This window comes from Electrophorus electricus, chromosome 13, assembly GCF_013358815.1.
Source record: "Electrophorus electricus isolate fEleEle1 chromosome 13, fEleEle1.pri, whole genome shotgun sequence".
Lineage (NCBI taxonomy): Eukaryota > Metazoa > Chordata > Actinopteri > Gymnotiformes > Gymnotidae > Electrophorus > Electrophorus electricus.
The window spans coordinates 3,997,372-4,017,160 of NC_049547.1; the positions used below are offsets into that span (position 1 = coordinate 3,997,372).

Sequence of the window (19,789 nt, forward strand, 5' to 3'; positions counted from 1 at the left end):
GTGTGCAGTTAAAGACTACAGGCTAGTGGGCATGCAGTTTGTTAGCCTTCCAACATTTTCATGGTCCCTTATTGAACATAGAGGTGATGTTAGATGGTTGTTTTTTCCATGGCAGTCTACTCAGCCCAGACAGGTGGACCCTGTTTCTAATGAAGTGGCTGGTGTGTGTAAATAGTGGTTGAATTAACTGCCTTTAAAACATTACCATTCACTTTTCTGTCCATCACTTAGTAACAGAGGTCACCGTCCTCGGACGTTTTTATTGTGGGCATTCCTGTGTTCTGGTTCATCTGCTACATGGGGATTAACGATGAAGGACCTGCTATAAGTATTCTGTTGTTGACAGGAGTGCCATGATCACAGCAGGCTTCTGCTAGGCCTTTTTCCATCACGCCCAGCTAATACCACAAATCCAAGGACAGTCCTGCCAATATTTTCCCAGCGATGATGGGCGGAGATTTGAAAAAGAAAAGGATGAGGAAAATTCAACTGCTCTAGCCATGTTGTACAGGTTTTGGCAGGTAATTATAAGAATGCCTGTATCTTTGGCTAATATAAAGTTCATTGGTGGCACAAGCTTAAACGTTTTGCAACATTATAGGCTTACCACACATCTATAAGAATAAATGGTGAGAATCAAAATTACAAAGGAAGAGCATAAATTACAGTAACATCTTTGTTTTCTAAATATCAGAAATGTTATCTGTTACCATGAGCTATATATCTTCTGGCCCAGCCAAGGTCAGGTTCTGTTATCTAGATGTACTGGTTGATGCAGCACTCTCAGCCAAGCTGTGACGCTGGTGTGCAGTGCAGCTGTGTCTGATAAATCTGTACTAGTTCAACAATCACGACCATGCCAGTATCATGTTTGTTATTGCTGAGTTAGTAGAGGTCCACAATCTGACGGTCTAATGCTCAACACACAGGAGACAATCTGACTGACGAATCGTGGATGGCATCAGATGCATTACTCTGCCATACTAAAATAGAAATATATAAATAGCTAGCTACATCATAACCCCTAAATATGTAGCTAACTGCCCTGAAGGTACTTCAACACATTCTAGAAAATCAAATGTGATATCATTTATCATGTTACTTTAGCATAAAATATTGAATTTATAAGACATCCTGTTAAATGATGAAATATAAAGTCTAAAAACCACACATAAAAGCATAATGGCCAGTTTAAACTTAAGACAATTTATGTGTTTTTGTCCTAACACGACGCTTGGCATGATCCTGTGGCCGAAGTCTGTGGGCCAGTGTGCAGCACACGGTTTCACTGCAAAATACACGCCTGGATGTTGGCATATTTACTACTACTCAGTGATAAAATACTAAGGAAATAGAAGTCAATGAAAACAAATGGTAAATTACTATAAAAAGCTGTATTTATTTAAAAATGCAACTCGCATACTAGTGTAAAACTGATTTTCTGTTTGGACAAAGAAAGAACTGCTGATGCTACATAGTTCCGTTTAACACTCAAGTATACACATGCACACGTTAAATAAATGAAACATAGGACATTCCTTTGTGTTATATGAAATTCATTTTCTTACGTTTATCAAATTATGTAGATTATGTAGGGACCAAATAACGCCCCGTTCATCATATCGCAAAATACCAAATCAACTACCTTGATCACCACCACCTTTCTTCCGTAGCTGGCATGGGTCTATAGCTAGGAAGAACTGCAGTGTCTGTCTGAAACTCCACTATAATCCATCATCATACCCCAAAGGATTTAATGTCACCATATAGATAAAACACTGCACAACCTTACAATTGCATGCACTCTAAAATCAATGAACTCCTGAGGTATTGTTCCTAATGACTGTTCTTAACAATGACATTCAGTAGACTTGACCTCAGATGACTCGCGCGTGCACACACGGCGTGGGCCTTCTGATGGCGGCCGCCAAACGAAATATGGTAAGTTGAACCAGGATTCAGTTTGGAGGGCTTTGGTGCAGCTCCCACTGCTAATGAAGATCTAAACCACTCCAACTCTAAAGGAAGAAAGATAGACTCAGAGTTGAAACATAACATGCTCTTTCCATGTTTCTTTCTCTACAACTTTGCATCTGCAGTGAGGAAGGCCAAGTCTGTGCCCAGAGCTTTGTCAAAGTGTATTCGGAATGCTCAGAGTGTTGTGCATGTTTTGGTTCCTGACATCATTTAGATGCTGCAGACTGAGATCTGTGTGACAACAGGTAGCAGTTGACCCCTGCACAGCCAACTGAAGACCGAGCTATTTTGGAGCAGTCTCCCACAGTCTCCCTCTGTCTTACTTTCGATGAAAACATTCTCCTTGCCCGCTGGTGTGATGCGGCTGGCGGTCTTATCTTGCTCTCACATAAATGAACCGTTAAAGTTGGTGTGGAGCATTTGCACCTGCCATTAACAAGCCTGTTATGACTGAGGATAGGGATAACAGTGGCTGCTATCACCCCAGTGACTGTATCTTTGCTAAAACTTACACTGCTTCACAGATATTACCTTCTCCCCTGTTTGACTTACAGTCCATTGCATCTGAGAGAGCATACTCATAAACACACTGTTCTTGGACTGCCACATTAAAAATGCCACATGCTCTTGCTTTCTTTCACCATAAGAACATTCCTAGATGATGTCCTTTCCGTTCAATACAAAAAGTCTCAGTTCATCTTGTTTTTATGTCCAGACAGATTATTGCAATGCCTTTGTCTGCTTGTCTCCCTGCCTTGGGCCTTAAGAAGTTTCAGCATGTGCAGAACTCCATTGTGAGAGTCCATGCAGCAGACCACTGGAACACAGAACTCCCCCACTCCGCCAATTACATTGGCTACCTGTTCAATCTCACACACAAACTGAAATACTTCTGGATTTGCAAGGTTTGGAGACTTCCACTGTGTACTCTGTTCTTCCGACATACTTTTTATTCACTGTTACTTTCCAGCAATGCACCACTGGTAAAAGGGCACTTAGTGCAACAAGTCCTAATCTCAGGAACAGTATTCCTCCTCGCCTACATGCCTGTACATCTCTGATCTTTTAAAAAACAGCTGAAAACCTCATTTCTAGCTTGCCTACTCAATGATATATTTACTGCAGCTTAGTGACTCAATGTTTGTATTCACAATTACTTTTAATTTACTTCTTGGTCCCATTATTAATATTATTATTATCTTTGTTTTTTAACTATTCATTCTTATTTTTGTATGTGGTTTACTCCTGTCTCTTAGTAATTTTGTTCTCTTTGCTTTTTAAATTTTTTTGTGCGGTGATCTTGATTGGCACATATAATTACAATTATATTCCATTACCATGATTTGCATGAATATCTTCATCCTTCATGGTTCACACAGACTCCTCATCCACCGTGTGATAATGCTCAGTAGCAGACTTTGGCCTCCACTTCTTTGCGTGATCTTGTTACCTTCTTTTCTGCTATAACAGTCCGCAGATGTCAATCCGAAGGCCACAGATGTTCCTCAGCTTGAAAACACTTTGCATTCCTTATCTATCTGCCTAATCGATCTTCCCTCCTATCTATTGTGAGACCAACAAGGTAAGACATACTGCCAGATGTTACTTGGTTTCAAAGGTTCAGTATAATATAGGAAAACCACCTGTCTCAAGTTTGCTTGTTTCAACCTAGACATTATTTGCTTACAGACCTGATGTCCCAATGATGAGAGTCTGAAAATGCCCTTACACTACAGAGGTTCAGGCAGCATTGTGCTAAGGCCATCCACAGTAACCCTCAACATCCCCATAGTGTCACACAGATTTTCAACAATGGCACCCTGCCATTAGTTGACCTGAATCCAAGAGCTCCTTCCCAAGCACCTTGACCGTAAAACTAAAGTCAACAATTTTCTCCTCTTCTCTCTGGTCTTGGAGCTGCCAGACAACTACTCTCACTATGGCTTCATGAACCTAGCAAAGGTAAAGAGACAAAAGGTCCTCCTCTGAGATGGCTGTATCTAACAGGAACCAGCTGTTTATCATCCAAGCATCTCACTCCTGTTGTGCGTCGGTGATGGCATTGGATCAAGCTGGCGGGATTCGCAGGGAAAAACAGGGCTCAGCTCTTCGCTTCCTGCAGGCCATGGACTCGTATCATAGATCAGACAAGCCTGAGATGTCACAGCAACACGGTTCCACTGAACACCGCCGCCAAGCCAAACAGAAGAGCACTTCTGTTCTTCATATTATCTAAGTGGACGGGATGGTTCTAATATAGTCGAATAGTCAAAGTCTGCAGAAAGGAAATTTTTGTTTCCACTGTTGTTGACTAGAATGGTAAAAGGGAGCTTGTTTCATGTTGGACAACTCCTGTTATTGCACTAGAAGCAAGGGCAGAAAGTGATCAAGGAAACCTTTGCTAAAGAGACTGTATTACTGTAACTTTAGAGAGGAAGTGATCATTCATAAAGGTAAGAGGTAATAGCTGTGAATGAAGTCTCTGAAGTTTCTGAAGTCTCAGTTTTAGATTTCCAACCCCCTTATGGCTAGTGAAAAGCCTGCTGAACCGTTTACATGAAACTCCTCATCTTATGTCTCTCCTGGTTCTCTCTTTACTTTCGTCACTGACCTTCCTGTTGTGCATGTGTTTATTTCCACCCTCCCCATTGCAGTAATCTGGGCTGCCTTCCTGTAATTAATCTAACCCAGATCTCTGTCCATTTCCCTCTCTATTGTTCATCATCTGTTCTGTTCCTCAGGGACCACGGTCATTTTAGTTTAGGAACACAAATGACAAGAAAGTTTAAGGTATTGTGTCAAAATTAAGCTATTTGGTAACCTGACAGAGTTGACATAGGTCGATTTTTTTCTAGGCTTTGGAATTTGCTGTAATCCTCTTATCTTAGAAGCAGGGACATTCTTGATCAAAGGTACCTGAATCAACCACAGTGGATGGACAAATGCAGCAAACCTTAAAACAGTCCTTAAAACTGGTTAAGATGCCTGGGCCCGGTCCTTAAAACTGGTTAAGATGCCTGGGCCCAGTTTTTACTGGGTGTTACATCAGCAGTTCTCTCTGCTTCAGCACCAGCCCGTTCATAGGCAAACTGAGGCAGAGGGGAGAAAAAGGTGAGACAAAATGTTGGGAAACGCCAAAAGCTCATTCAGGTCCCAGAAAATATAGTGAAGTCTCCACAGTGCAGATCACCTAACCATTAAAGAGAACTCTGTTACTGTATTATAATGGTTTTTTTTGCCCTTAGATATACATGCCCAATACCCTCAACTTAAGTACTCAGTGTGAAAAGGAGGCACTAGACATGGGATAAAAGGCACAATGACTAGACTGTGCACAACATTCTCAAGTTCCTACAGCTGCAGATCTGCTACTGTTTCCCAGGGCTGCATTCCTGAGGGGTCTAAAGCTTTCCCGCATAAACCCAGGAGCCCTCCAGTCCAGCTCTGTCTCTTGGGAAAACATTTCCTTGAGTTTTCCTTTTCTTGTCTGGAGAGCAAATCAGCGTTTGTTTGTGTTTGACTTATGGGTGCCATGGCGACAGAAGCATTCTCAGGCATCGACCATTCCATAATATTAGAATTCGTTCAGTATATTCTGGTATCATGCAGTGGGTGCATTAAACTGCCATTTTGCTGTTTGAGAAAATACATGATAATGAGTAGTCTGTTTAATAAAAAGAGACCAGAGATGCTAGTTGAAATTTGTCAGCTGAAACAACGCATATTAAACAATCAGATTACTCAGACTGTATTTTATGAATACCATTTAAGATGACAGCTGTTTGCTTCAGTTAGTTCCATACAGTAGACGAAGCAGAATGTTAAAAATGTCTGCTCAGTCACCTCTGCCATGATAAGAGTTGGTTAAGTCATCTGGGCACAGTTTTCACTTCAGTTAGTCCATCAGCTTCTACCTTTAGTTCAGAGATTCAGCAGATCTCCTACTCTGCCTGAGCATCCAAGTTCCTTCATGCCATAGAACTCAAGGCCACTGAACAACCTCGCTCTCCAAGCAAGGCTACATGAAAGAGTACATTTAAAAGTGCATCTGGAAATCAAATGATGGTTTCCGTATGCATAGGAAACCAAGGCAACAAAAATATGGAGAGGTTGAACCTAGTGGTCTGTGGATTGTCGACTTGAGAGCTTAATTATCGATTCCAAAGAGCTCTAATGATACAGACAGAAAATAGTGCTTCAGATTAGGCATTCCAGATTTAGAGGCCAAGTATGAATAAAAGTGAATAAAGTACATTTATCATTACCATAGTATAAATCTATAAAACACTCTATTGGTTGCAAATTTATAAGCCATTTGCACAGCAATGTCATATTTAATGTTTTTTTTTTTTATAGCACCAAGAGCGCACAGACCACAGATGGACACGGTAGCCTTTTATTTGACTGATCAATGATGGGGGTTTAGCAACCTACATGCTTTGCTTACCATTAGCCAATGTCTGTCTATCCAAATGGATTTATAGTACGTTTTCACCATTTATTCATAGATTGAGTTCTAACTCATAAATGTGTTGGCGAATACTTATGAATATTGTCGCCTGCGTGAAGATAAAAGGCGCGCGGCTCATCGTCTGGCCGATATTCGGAGGGAGGAAACTCGAGCCCAACCTGCTCATGACCCGGAATCTCCTGCCATCCCCGTCCTGGGTCGGGGCCGACTGGTCCCCTCTGGACGGCAACCTGGGTGGTCTGGTTGACCATGAGGCTTGCGCAGGAGTTTGGTTAACTGGCTCGCTCTCTCTCTTTCCCATGCTGAGTATAAGCCTCTCCTCATCAGGTGCTCCTCGTGCACCCTGCTCGCCAGGTTGGGTGTACCGGCACACTCCCCTCCTCAACTCCCTGTTACTCGTGATGGGACTTTCCCTATGGCTTTATGTTCGGTCAGCTTGTCACCATGTGCTTTTGTTTTCTTCCCTGTTCCCACATGTTGCTCCCCTGTTGGCGTCCTTCACATGTATCTAGTTTATCCTTGTAATCAATATGTGTATACATACTCCTCTGTTTCATCTCACCCTCGATGGTTGTTTCTCTGAATGTCCATGTTGAAATTATTCTCTTTGTTACGATCTACCAAACTCCTGTTTTCGTTGTTTTGTGTTTATCTTTGCTTTCTGTTTAAATGTCTCCTTTTGCTTGCTTTCTCATTAAATGGACATGTTCATGAAACTCTGTTTACAAAACTTTGTGCTTGCATCCTGTCTCATCTCACAAATTCCAACAGTTCTTAGAACTGTGTTTGCAGAATCCAGAATATACCACAAAATGCTGAACTAGTTCCAAAAAGGAGGATGATTGCTACTGCAGCCTTTACCTAAGAACAGAACTTTTCCACATAAAAGTCACTTTCATTCATTTTACTCTCTAGATTACTACTCTATATTGCCACTCAGTTAAAATGAATGAAATTTAAAAGTTACAGCTGTCCACTACCAAGCTAGCCCCTCTCTTTTGAGCACACCCTCAGGATTTCCTTCCGTTTTGTACACGGCTTCACTCTAGATCAAGTTTTTTGACTCTAAATCCTATGGAGAAAGAAACTCGTACATTAGTCAGTGGAGCAATGGTTGGTTCTGCATCTCCCATTTGTTACCTTGCTCCTCTGTTATGATTGAGCCCAGAACCAAAGCCCTTCCACTATAGTCTGCTTAGACTTTCTCCAGATTGCTTCTAAATTATTTACTGTCTCCCGTTCAAATGCAACTGCATTGAGGGTTCATCTCAAGCACAGAGCAGAAGCCAAACCTCAAGTCCACATAAAGACAAAGTCTTAAAGGACTCAGTAACCTGCACTCACGTTGATTACATGCATTGATCTATACCATGTGCTGTTGTGAATGGGCTACAGAAAACCAAGTGTATGTGCAATATGTTGTGGTGTGATGCTGGTAGCTTCTGCTGGTTTAGAGCACTGAATCTCAGAGCTGAGTGGATGATTGCTGTACTTATGTGGTTTTAAGTGCAATACTGAGCAAGACTAAATTTATAAAAATTTCAGAGCAAGTCTGCTAAATATAGTATTTCATGTTTAAAGGCCTGCATCACCTTCTATTACAGTGGGAGTAAAAAAAAAAAAGTTCTGGGCCTGTCCCTACATGCCTGGGTGCGTTGTGAAAAGTATTTCCTTCATGGCCATATGCACTAGTACAACACTGAGTTATAATGGCAGACTAAAGTAACTCCTCTCTTACTCACACAGCAAGTAAAGTCAATAAGACTTAATAAGAGGATCTGGAAAGTTGGCATCAGAACAGGATGGAAAATTAGGTATATCCAGTAGACAAGACATCTGTGACTCCACACACTAAACAAAGAACCAAAACCCCTACACAAGATTCCATCACATTAAGTCTGATGTCATCTTTCATCACCCCATAGTTGCCATGGCTGCTTTTGATTGAGTTCCATCCCAAAGCTCACTGTCTTGCACCATTGCATCATTCCACGGCAATGCGGAACTTCAGCACATTAGAATTCCATCAAAGACAATAAGGAATCTCAGAAATTAGGTGTGGTTTGTTATCAGGATACTTTTCTTTTCACACCTTCAAGGCTAACTACATAACATGACTATCATGAGGCCAATTAGCAGCAAAGTACTGCTAACTGGCTAATAATCCAGTACTGTGAATGTACTGATATGTTTGTGATGTTCATCTTTAATAATGGTATCTTATGAAGTCTTATTTTCAGTAAAAGACTAGGCTGCCATTTTCTGTTATAGTGTTAGTGACTGAAGGATAATGAATGATACTTTGTCACAAAGTCATAATGCCACTGTGTTGTTGATGTGTGCAGCAAACCTGAAAAGAGGCAACCTGTCTTTAGAGGAGTTAATCATGCAACTTCACCAATTCAAGAACAACATTGGGTTTTCAGGTCTGCACACGAACAGTTCTAAATGGGCAGTGTCTTTCAAATTAAGCATCTGAGCTAACCGAGGACCAGCAGAGACTCAGCTGTTGGACAGATAACAGGGTGGAGGCAGTTGCCTCTACATCCCATCTGCATGATGTTTCTTCACGCTTAGATAACACGTTCTGTTAGCATGCGAGAACTGACGCAGGAGATGCAGGGCACAGACGTACCTCAAACTACAGTGAAAACAACAGTTACAGTGCTGGCTGAAATATAGGACATTATGTACAACTAGCCAAAGTTATGAATAGTTTAATGCCACATCCATTTTTAGACCAGAAAGAACAACACTGAGCCAAATACTAAAATAAAACTATAACTCATTAGTGATATACCTTGGCAACTTCTGTTTATTTCTTGCAATAATTTATTTGAATTCTGAAATGAAATCAGTTTGCTGTGTACTTAGATTATACAAATCTGCCATTTATTCTGAGTTTTTTTGTGTGTTACACAGTTGGTGATAAGGAAGGCTATATCATACATTAATTGGCTAAACTAGCTCAAATATCAAAACTGCTATGTAATTAGAGAGAATGACAGATTTATATGGTTTTAACCTTGCACTACTCATTGTACAGGCATACAGTATACTACAACATTTGCCTTGCCTGCTGAGTTCTGGGAAGAACACTTTGAACCTTGAAACAGATGACGAAACACATGACAGATCTTGACTTCTTGTTCTTTCTATTCATGACTAGTTACCATGGCACAGGACACAAGCCCAAACAAATAGCTATTGGTTACTAAGGAAACAAGGGTTTTTTTAGGGGGTGGGCATATGCCAAATATTCAAAAAATGTGCCAAAAAGCACAGTGCCACACGATAAATTCATCCTTAATTATGATTGGTTGCATGCCCTGGATATAGATTAAGCTTTGAACCGGTCTCCTGTGATTGCATACACAGATATAAGCCTTTTAGCAAGAAACATGTACAGATTCCTACCCACAGTTGGGTATTATTACTAGTCCATGTTAATTTGGACTTGTTCAACATTAAACAATATTTTAAGCATATAGTGGTGTGACATCATAACTATTTCATAAAATAGGCTGTTAAACGATACATGACATTCTTGTGATGACTTGTAGATCAAGCTAACTACAGCAGGCACAACTAGCCCAGTGGCAATGTCAGCCAGAACCTTTCAGAACTGGAAAGATTACAATAACAGTAAAATTACTAATATGTGGGAGACCTGTTTGTAAATGGAAAATACAAACAGGAGATTATCACGTCAGGCTGACTTCAGGCTAAATGTAAGGACAGTAAGCAACAAATGGATTCAACAAATGGACACTAAAACAATAGTAATATTCAAGATTTTAACAGATTGGTGGAAATCATTGAATTATGCATGATTAACCTTCATGTGTTCCCTTACCCCATGTGGCTATATTGGCTGATGCATTGTTGCAACCAGTTACATTAGATTTCCTCCCACAGTTATAGTGGGCGAGGAGTGCTGTGGAGTCTCCTCGTTGATTGCACTCCTCTGCAGTGAGCAAGTAATGGAGCTGTTCCTCACAGAGCCTGGCTTTGCTGTTGATCTTCACACAGTTGATAGTTGATAGCACTGATGCTGAGTCAACAGCATAGATGCAAACAGGCAAATGTGGAGAAAAACTGGGATAATGGAAGCTCACACACACACACACACACACACACACACACTATTTACATGCCACTTACAGTTCATTCTTATAATGCAATGTGAGAAAAGTGGGGAACTATCTTAAAACCGAACATGCAGCATTAGCATTGTTGCTATTAAACAAATGGTCTGACACAGAAATTCAAAACATTTACAGCATTTGGCAGACAATCTCTGGGAACTGAACCCATAACCTTGGTATTAGTAGTGCCATGCTCTACCTGCTTTACCTGGTACAAGCAGCTAACGCAAAATATGATATGGTCACCATCCAAAACCATGTCACCAGCCAGGCTAAATGTCTGCTTCTGACATTCAGCTTGTGTTATCAAGAACATCGCTAAACTCTGGCAGGAAAAGCCCCATTCTTGGTCTCGTTTAGGGACGTTCCTATTGCTCACTTTCTCTCTTACCACTCAGTATAAGAGCTACAGCAGAGAATATGAAAGCACTAGAGCCAAGTAATCTCACCATGTCCATGAATAACCCACTGCTGATAACACATAGTGCAGTATTAAATAATGCTCATTAGCTCTGACTGATGGCTAAGGTGTCAGCGTTAAAGAACGTGAGATAAAACAAGCAAGATGCCATATGATATGATCGGGTTGCTTTGTGAAAAGATAACTCAAAGCACTGAATGAATCTGTGTGTGTGTGTGTGTGTGTGTGTGTGTGTGTGTGTGTGTGTGTGTGTGTGTGTGTGTGTGTGCTTCTTTTTTTCCCCACTCATCGTCTTATCGCTCCATACCATCTGCTTTTCCAGGCCACTAAAAAGACCAGGCTAATCTGACTGTGTTCAGGTCACCAAAGCCACTCTTGGTCCCAGTAGCCTGGCCCCTACAGCTAGGTGACTAATGCCGTAAGCCCAGCCAGTGTCGGATGTTCCAGGGGCCCTGACAGCCTAATCAAAGGCGCATGTGTTTGTTTGTTTTGTACTTTCCAGTCCACTCTACACTCTGATCCATCATCCACTCGTAAAATACCCTGGCGTACAAATGTTCTATAAGATTTAAACAAAAATACTCAGTCCTAAACTTTCAGAGAGAAAAATGATGGGAAATCAACAGCTATTTAAAAGAGCTGCATAGCCAAGTGAAATACTGTAAGAAAAACGCTGACTTGCCAAATCCCTGCAGACAGATACATGATCGTGAATCCTTTCTCTCAGAGTTGGACTGCACTAAACATTTGAAACTCAGACTTGGACCTTTGTTCATTCCAAAGATCACTTTTAAAAATTAACAACTCAATATTAAGGTTGCAGAATGGCAAAATTGAGCCTCTAACCCTCTAACCTGCACCGTAAATCTGCTGTCTGATTTTGCCTCGCTTTGGTTATACAGTCAAAAAGGAGGGGGAGGCTTGCCTGCCACCCTTCACACCTGCACCATGTCTACCACAACAGGAGGTTGGCAGCTCCACAGGAATTAGAGACGCCTGTGGGTGCTGAAACCCGATAACCCTGCTGGCATCAGTGGGCGGTTAAGGGCGGGGCCGCGTGGTGATGCCAACGGTACCAGCGGAAGATGAGACACGGAGGGAGTCAAAATCCCCCATGCGGCTGCGTGCTTTCCTGGACATGCTGCTAACAGCGGGAGGGAGAGAGGAAATGACTTTCAACTGAAAGACCTTCATGGCGAAAGCTGGCAGTGTCTACAACGCAGAGTCACAGGAGGCCTGAGGTGGCGATAGAACAGAGGCTGGGTGCTTTCAGGTCAGTGCACCCACAAGGAGGGGAAGGGGGGGTGGGAGGTGGGGCATATCTGGGATGGCAGGGTGGGGTGGAAGTAGCAGGCTGGTGATAGGGGCCCTTAGGAAACACTGGTGAAGCCGATCTATGGCACGCAAGCACAAACATGTCAGCGTTGGAGCCACAGATGGTTTTTGAAGTGCATGGCTATATAAGATCAGCCTTTGATCTCCCAGTGATTAATGTGGATGTTTAAAATATTATCTGAAACATGATTTTGACAAATGCTTTATAAATTCATTTCAGATTTGCTATGCATTTTGAAATATTATATAACATCCTGTTCTAATTAGAGGGTGATTACCAGGAGAGCAAAATCAGATGAATTACATTAAGCTGCATCATATACAAGGAATCTTCATAATACAATTAGCAAAAAAAAAAATTTAAATAAACATCAAAGGAGTACACTCCCCAGACAATTTACATGTCACAACAATGAGGTCAGTGTGTGCTGTCACTCATAACGTGAGTTTATTCTTCATGTAAACCGTGTGCGCATATGTGTGTTTGTGTGTCTGTACACGTATACTTCACAGTGCATGAAAAACAAGTGGTTGCTACGGTGCACTTGATAAACACATGGGTTGGTCTGAGGTTTTGCTATCTTTTCTGGAATGAGTCAACAATGGAGAGACCAGTGGAGGCTCACAAGAATGTTTATGTAAAGCAAAGTGACTGTATGCATGAAACACACACACACACACACACACCCACAGCAAATTCATTTCCAAATGAATTTCCAGACGGGGATCCATATTTGATTACGATACACACGTAGGGCTTCATTACTGCCCATTTCTCTCTCCAAAATGTGCCATTGAATGTCCCTTTGTCTCACCTAAAATAAGGTAGTTTACATGAACACTATTATACCCATTATTAATCCTTATGATGCATTTATAACAATGATTTTCACTACAATAATTTCATTCATTAGAGTGGGCACAAATGCTGTAAAAAAAACAAAAAAAACAAAAAACAAAAAAAACAAAACCATTCAGTCTACAGATAAAAGCAAATCCCTGCAGACTCAAGCTTTGACTTCCTGTTTAGTGAGTTAAAGGCCTAATCAATCAGTTTTCTCCTGCACCTCTTTTCGAAAAAAGTGGTTCAGGAATCAAAATGGCTCACCTTTGTACAAGATTACTCATTCCATTGAGTGAGCTTTTACAAGCATTTTTGTCATCTGTGCTTTTAGGTTGTATAAGATTACATTTTTCTCCCCATCCTGTCACCATTTAAATGACTTTCAAAGGACTTTTAAAAGGACTTCTGAGATTTCTTTTAACCTTTATTCTGTGGGCCACAGCAGCACAATCTGAAGGTTCAGGTGACAGAACTTCTGAGTAACTGTGGTGAACTTTCAAGTTCAATAGAGAAATGCCATCTATTTTATATAGAGAACAGCATATTCAACGTGTAAAGACTGAAATATCTGAGTTTTTAAAATGGTGGGATCATACAGATTCCCTAGGTCAGTTAACTGGTGACTTTACTGTGTTTACAAGTCAGTGGGGTGTAAATGCCAACAGAGGCAATGCCAATACATTTCAAACAAAGGAAGTACAAAGGCTATAAAATTCTCTTGTGAGTGTTTGTATGTGCAGCACAAAGAACCATTCTGAACACTCAAACATTCCAATGCTTTCAGCTAAATGCTTGGACTAATTGATCCCTTATTCATGTACTACGATGATTTTCCACAGTACGCATTCAGAACAAAGGAAAGGTCTTCGAGTTAAGTGAATATCTTCCACGTTTTATTAATATAAAAACTGTAACTAGAATGCAGAACTTAGAAAAGCAAGATATTTGTAAAGAATATGTTGAGTTCTCTCGAATACTTCCTAAAACTTTCACCGCTGCACCCTTGTCAAATACGCACACAGAGAGCGAGAGAGAGCGAGAGAGAGAGAGAGAGAGAGAGGCGGGCGCCAAGACTGTACCTCCCCCTCTTTCGCCGTGCGCAAACTATTTCCTCCAAGATATAAATAAGCGGATGGCGCTCATCCGCTCAAACCGAGGCGTGGTTACTGACAGGTGGATCGTTGCTTTTCTCAGTTGCTCTGCATCGGTACTTTCTATACACCAAGGAAATTTCCAGTTACTTGCGGGGAACTTTACTACAACTCTGTCAACATGCCCAAATGCCCAAAGTGCATGAAGGAAGTATATTTTGGTAAGAGACCGCCATGCTTTCAATCAAAATTGCTTTTAATGCTACAATCGCCATCTTAACTGGAATGGAGATATATATATATATATATATATATATATATATATATATATATATATATATATATATATATATATATATATATATATATATATATAAGTGAAGTATGCAGAAACATTTAAATGTTAAAGTTGAAATCATTTCCTGCTTTTAGTGAAACATAAATCTGCTAGGATAGGGTAAGCTTCCGATATAAATTTATTCCCCGCTTACTTAAAAATATCCAACCAACTTTAATTTGGTAACTCAGAAAAATTTCAATTTGACAATGTCACTGTTGCATGTTCGCAGTTGGCTGCAGAGCCCCGGTGAGGGTTCAGCATTACCTTAGCAGATATCACTATAAATGGGCGCATGCATGAATATAACAGTGATATAAAAACAATGACCGACAGTCTAAGAATTTGTTTTGCACTGGGGATAAATGTTATTTTTGTTTACTACTTTGCGCGCCACGTGCTCTGTCGGGGTGAATCTACTACGGTTTGGTGAGGTACGTCCGCCTGATCAGTCACTTTCGCTCAGCAAACTGCAAAAAAAAAGTGCTCTTTATCTTATTTTCTTTCTACGCTCAAAACATAAAAGTAACTCAAATCTGACAATTCCCACAACTCCATATACTCATCTAAAAGTAAAATAAAGCTAAAAATGACAATCTATGCGTGCAGACTGTCTTATTTGAATCCCAGCAGAGCACATAGACGCAGCACTCATACCGATGGGCTCTGGGGATAATCAGTTAAGATGGAGACTGCAATGTTTCTCTACCATGGTTTTCCCCGAGGTACGAGTTTACACGAAAGCCAGCCTACAAAGCTGCGCCTCTCTGTCTACCGCATGTCTGGCCTTCCGGGCATGGCTCTGTCAGCTGGATGGACTGACCCTCCACTCAGTGTGCAGATCCTGCCTCTGTGCAGATTTTCTCCCCTGCGTCGTGCAGTGTAAATGCAGCGGGTTGCCTTGGTACTTTTTTTTTTTTTTTTTAAACTAAAAGCAGACTTTTTCTGTCCTATTGGTCATGTTAACTTTACTTCAAAACTCTTTGGCTCATATCCGTCATTTCTGCAGGTTTCAATGAACGGATATGCTTCGTCTTCCCATCATCTGTGAGGCAGCAGAAACGCCCAGACTCCTAATGTTATTATATACCCATCATGGCTTAAAGCCACAGCAGCTCCAGTGCACCTTTCTAGTCTACCTCTATATCTATTCTTGTATTCATGTGAAGATACTTACAGTGCACCATAGCCCAAAAAAAAAACCTTCTACTCAGTTGCTAATTGCGCTTTTAACAGCCCCCACTCACTCAATAGGGCTACTATTGTTCGGATGGAAGCAATCATGCTACCACTGCCTCCCCGATAGAGGCTGAGCATTGTCTTCATCCAGAAGGACAAAAACAACTACATTTGCCCTGAGAGGAATCCAGCTGGCCTCTCTCCTCCCTCCCACAGCTGCAGCTACAGCAAGGGGTGGCTGATGAGAGAGGAGAACAATCCGCATAGTGTCTAGCAGTAATCACGATAGGACAGCGGTAATGGTACATTTCATGATGAACAGTTTCAGTTATGAAAATGCAGAGGAATACTGCTGGACAAAACCAGAGCACTGGTGCCTGCTGTTCTGTGCACCATTCACTCCCTTTCCTGTGACGTGCTTCCTCTGAACACGGGAAATGAGAAGTGAGACTGAGATGAAGAAGGACCATTTCAGAGAGACATCAACCATTAAGCCAGTCAAGTTTAAGGCAAGGAAAGGTCCAGATGAAAAAATTTAATGCAGGAACATTTTCCATTCTTTGTTGTCATTTTCCGCTTTCCATGCAGAGATTTTCCATGGCAGGGTCTGTGTGTGCTTTGGACGAGCTCTCGGGCTTTGAGGTGTGCGTGAGTGAGTGTATCCAGACCTCTGATGTACAGAGCAGCTCATCCCTACAGGCCATCACAACCATTAAACTGGTGAAGACATAACAATAAACACTCAAGGCTCCATCCTTTGTCCCCCCCCACACACACACACAAAACCATGCAAGCCCACTCGCACACAAAAGCTCAGTGTGACATGGCTGCACTACAAGCTGTTGACTTTTGCACTCAGTCTTGTGACAACTTAGCCTACAGTAGGAATAACAGAGGAACCAGCCATTCCCTGGGTATTGACCCACTGTTAGATGTAAACCGCAGCAACTGCACGTCTAGGCTGTGACTCAGTTTACCAATCCTTTTTACATCTCCATATCCTGAGGGCAAATAGCCAGAACAACTTAATACACCATTCTTTCCTGACCCTACATATTCTATCGGCTTTACACTTCATGCTGGAATTCCGACAACATTTCACACACTCCTAAATTCCCAACCTTCTTATGGGGACCGAGCACAGCTGCGTCTTTCGCGGTTACAGCACGAGATATTATACTTCAAGCCACATTAACTGAGCACCACCTTAACACATAGAGCCTTTAATGTCTGCTGGGATGCTTTTGCACGTCAGGCCTGCTGCTGGATGTAAACTTCTGTCGCGTTCATTCCACAGAAGGCCACCCTGTGCGTTAACCGGAGAGCCTCACACGAGCATACACGATCTCTAAAGGCAAAGCTTTGACATCTCTCCTCTTTTAATGGAAGACATGACTCTTTCCAGCATCTTCTCCCGAGTGGTCCTGGGTCCAGACCGCATTTAGCATCCATGAGCTGCAGATGCTTACTCCAGAGAAACTCAACTGGACTATCTAAAACATGCAGGAGTGTCTATCCTAATGAAAAAAAGGCGTCTTATGGTGCAGTCCTTCCCGTCCTCGCCTTGTTTTATGATGACCGTCATGGTGATTGTTTATGAGAATCTCATGATATCTCCCATGCGTGACATGCAGATAAAGCCTTTCTTTTACTGGCATTTATGAGTGGTGGGAGTGGGGTTGGGAATTCCTCAGGGAACGCCTTTTCTGCAGCTACGCCCAGGCAATGTTCTCTCTACCATGACTTATCTGAAGGAGTGGAAAACATTGCGATGATCTGATTTGACTAAACTTGGCTCACAACTATTGGACACAGTTGCAATTTCATCTCAGGACAACTCAGTTCTCGATAGTTTTCTCAGCCAATAAAACATAATGCCACCACCACTACAGAAGGAAATATGCATTTAGAGTACCGCAGTGAAGAGTATGTTCTTTGAATCTCTTTCCTCGATCTAATGCTTCTAGTGTTTTAATGGCTCTGTAGATTATTATTACATCTTGTCTTCCAGCGGAGAAGGTGACATCTCTGGGGAAAGACTGGCACAGACCCTGCCTGAGGTGTGAGAAATGCAACAAGACCCTGTCTGCTGGCTCCCACGCAGAGGTAAACTTTCAATTACAGAAAAGTTGCAACTCAACGCAGTGGACTCACATTGACTTTTGGCACAGAGGATGCAGTCAAAACAATGTCTGGAGTTCCAGTAGCAGATTGATTTGCACAGGGAAGCGTGTGTATGTTGGCCATGCTCCATATCCTTTAATATGCTGTAAACAGAATAATGTGTTTCCTTTGTTAGCATGAAGGAAAGCCGTACTGTAACAAACCGTGCTACTCTGCACTCTTTGGACCCAAAGGTGAGTAAACATTCTTCGTTATATTATTGGAGTACATCTCTGTGCCATTCAGACATGGTTATTTAATAACTAAGGTTATCTATTTAGGAAAAGTCTCCTCTCAAAGCACCACATCTTTCTCACATGCTCTTGATTGAACCCAGACAAACAGTCTTGGTTTTCCAAGCCTTTAACTAAGGGCCATACTTCTGCCATACCTCTTACTTCTTATGCACAGCTTGTTGCTTCTATCATAACTACTCCAAATGTTAACAAGCCCTGTAAGGGGATTTTCATGTCCATTAACTGAGGTGGTAAAGGCAAAGTCAGTGTGGCTCCCAAACTGGCCTTCGTTTAGACAGAACACTTGTAAACCGGTCAGGGAAACACAAAGCACTACTGTTTCCACTGTTGTGGTCACTTGCCACTGTTTTTACAAGGAACACTACTGAATTTGTCACTAATCCCCTTCCCTCTCTCTCCCTCAGGATTTGGACGTGGAGGCACCGAGAGCCACACATTCAATTAGATTCTGACACAGGTAAAGCTGTGTTCCATAGTTTCCTCACTCACTCTCACGTCCTGTCCTAAAAGGTTTTTCCCATTGAGAATACAGTTCAGGCCTAGAAAAAACAGAAACAGCCCATAGTGCAGTTCTGTTCACCACCACGTCATTGTGTTTAAGTTGACTCTGCTTTCTTTTCCATTATAGACTACCTACCGGTGGACCCAAGGGTTTGCAGGGGACTGCCAGATACAATTCAGCTGCCTTTTCATGTATTGCTAAAGCAAGTGACCAATGCAAGCACTTTCAGTTTGGACATACCAGTTTATCACCACTGAAGGCCAGTTTACACCAGACTATGCCTAAACTATGTCCAGGGCCCCAATCTGTGTCCAGGTTTTTTTTTTATTTTAAACAATTAACTGTAGTTTCCTATACCGCAAACTATTGGAAAGACTATTCAAATTGTTTGTTTTTTCATAATTAAACATTCAGTTTTTCATTTGAAACAGTGTTTTCTCACAGTATTTCACAAATGTACTTACTCTGTTACATGAGCACACACACACCTTTTCAACAGTTTTATTCTATAACTACTCCTCAGAAGAAGGCAGTTACAATATTACCATTTAAACCATTGAAAGACTTGAAACATAAATTGATGCCTACAAATTGCATTCATCCAACCCTCAGAAAATCACATGCTCTCACAAACCCCAGAATGTTCATTCTCAATAAATGTCACATTTTTATCATTAGTTAAATCGATAATTTCCTCTGAACTGAATCATTCATTTTCTCAAAATATGTTAAATAACTCAATAGTATTAAAGCTTAGCCTTATATGGCAACATTCATTCACATGGGCTTCAAATGGAATCCTCACTTCTAGAACAGTCCCACGCTTGTTTTAACTTGACCGAGTCCATAGGGAAGTCTGCGTAATTCTGGGGAGTCACAGCAGTTACACCATCCCTGGTTGGCCTCTGGGGTCATCCAGCCGGTCACTCCCACCTGCCATTAACTGTTCGCCCCCTCACGGGCACACTGGCAGCAGCTCCCTCCCACCGTCACCATGGTAACAGACAGAAACAAAACCCAACAGAGAGCAAGCCAACACTCCTCGTCTCTCTCGCACGCCTTTG

At 41.6% G+C, this 19,789-nt stretch overlaps 1 protein-coding gene across 1 annotated transcript; it reads left to right on the forward strand.

The window, feature by feature from the left end:
* The first annotated feature begins 14,327 nt into the window (after positions 1–14,327).
* On the forward strand, positions 14,328–19,153 carry crip1 (cysteine-rich protein 1). The gene is made up of 5 exons (XM_027027318.2): positions 14,328–14,508; positions 17,815–17,909; positions 18,103–18,160; positions 18,628–18,680; positions 18,852–19,153. Exons 1-4 carry the CDS (start codon positions 14,469–14,471, stop codon positions 18,666–18,668), a joined length of 234 nt encoding a protein of 77 aa, XP_026883119.1. The 5' UTR covers positions 14,328–14,468; the 3' UTR covers positions 18,669–18,680; positions 18,852–19,153.
* The last annotated feature ends 636 nt before the right edge of the window (positions 19,154–19,789 follow it).

What these genes read in the sequence shown, in the direction of transcription:
- crip1 (XM_027027318.2), top strand. Translation starts at nt 14,469, where the DNA reads ATGCCCAAATGCCCAAAGTGCATGAAGGAAGTATATTTTG. An exon ending in CATGAAGGAAGTATATTTTG is followed by an intron (nt 14,509 to 17,814) that starts GTAAGAGACCGC and finishes CTTGTCTTCCAG; the next exon opens with CGGAGAAGGTGACATCTCTG. An exon ending in CTGCTGGCTCCCACGCAGAG is followed by an intron (nt 17,910 to 18,102) that starts GTAAACTTTCAA and finishes TTCCTTTGTTAG; the next exon opens with CATGAAGGAAAGCCGTACTG.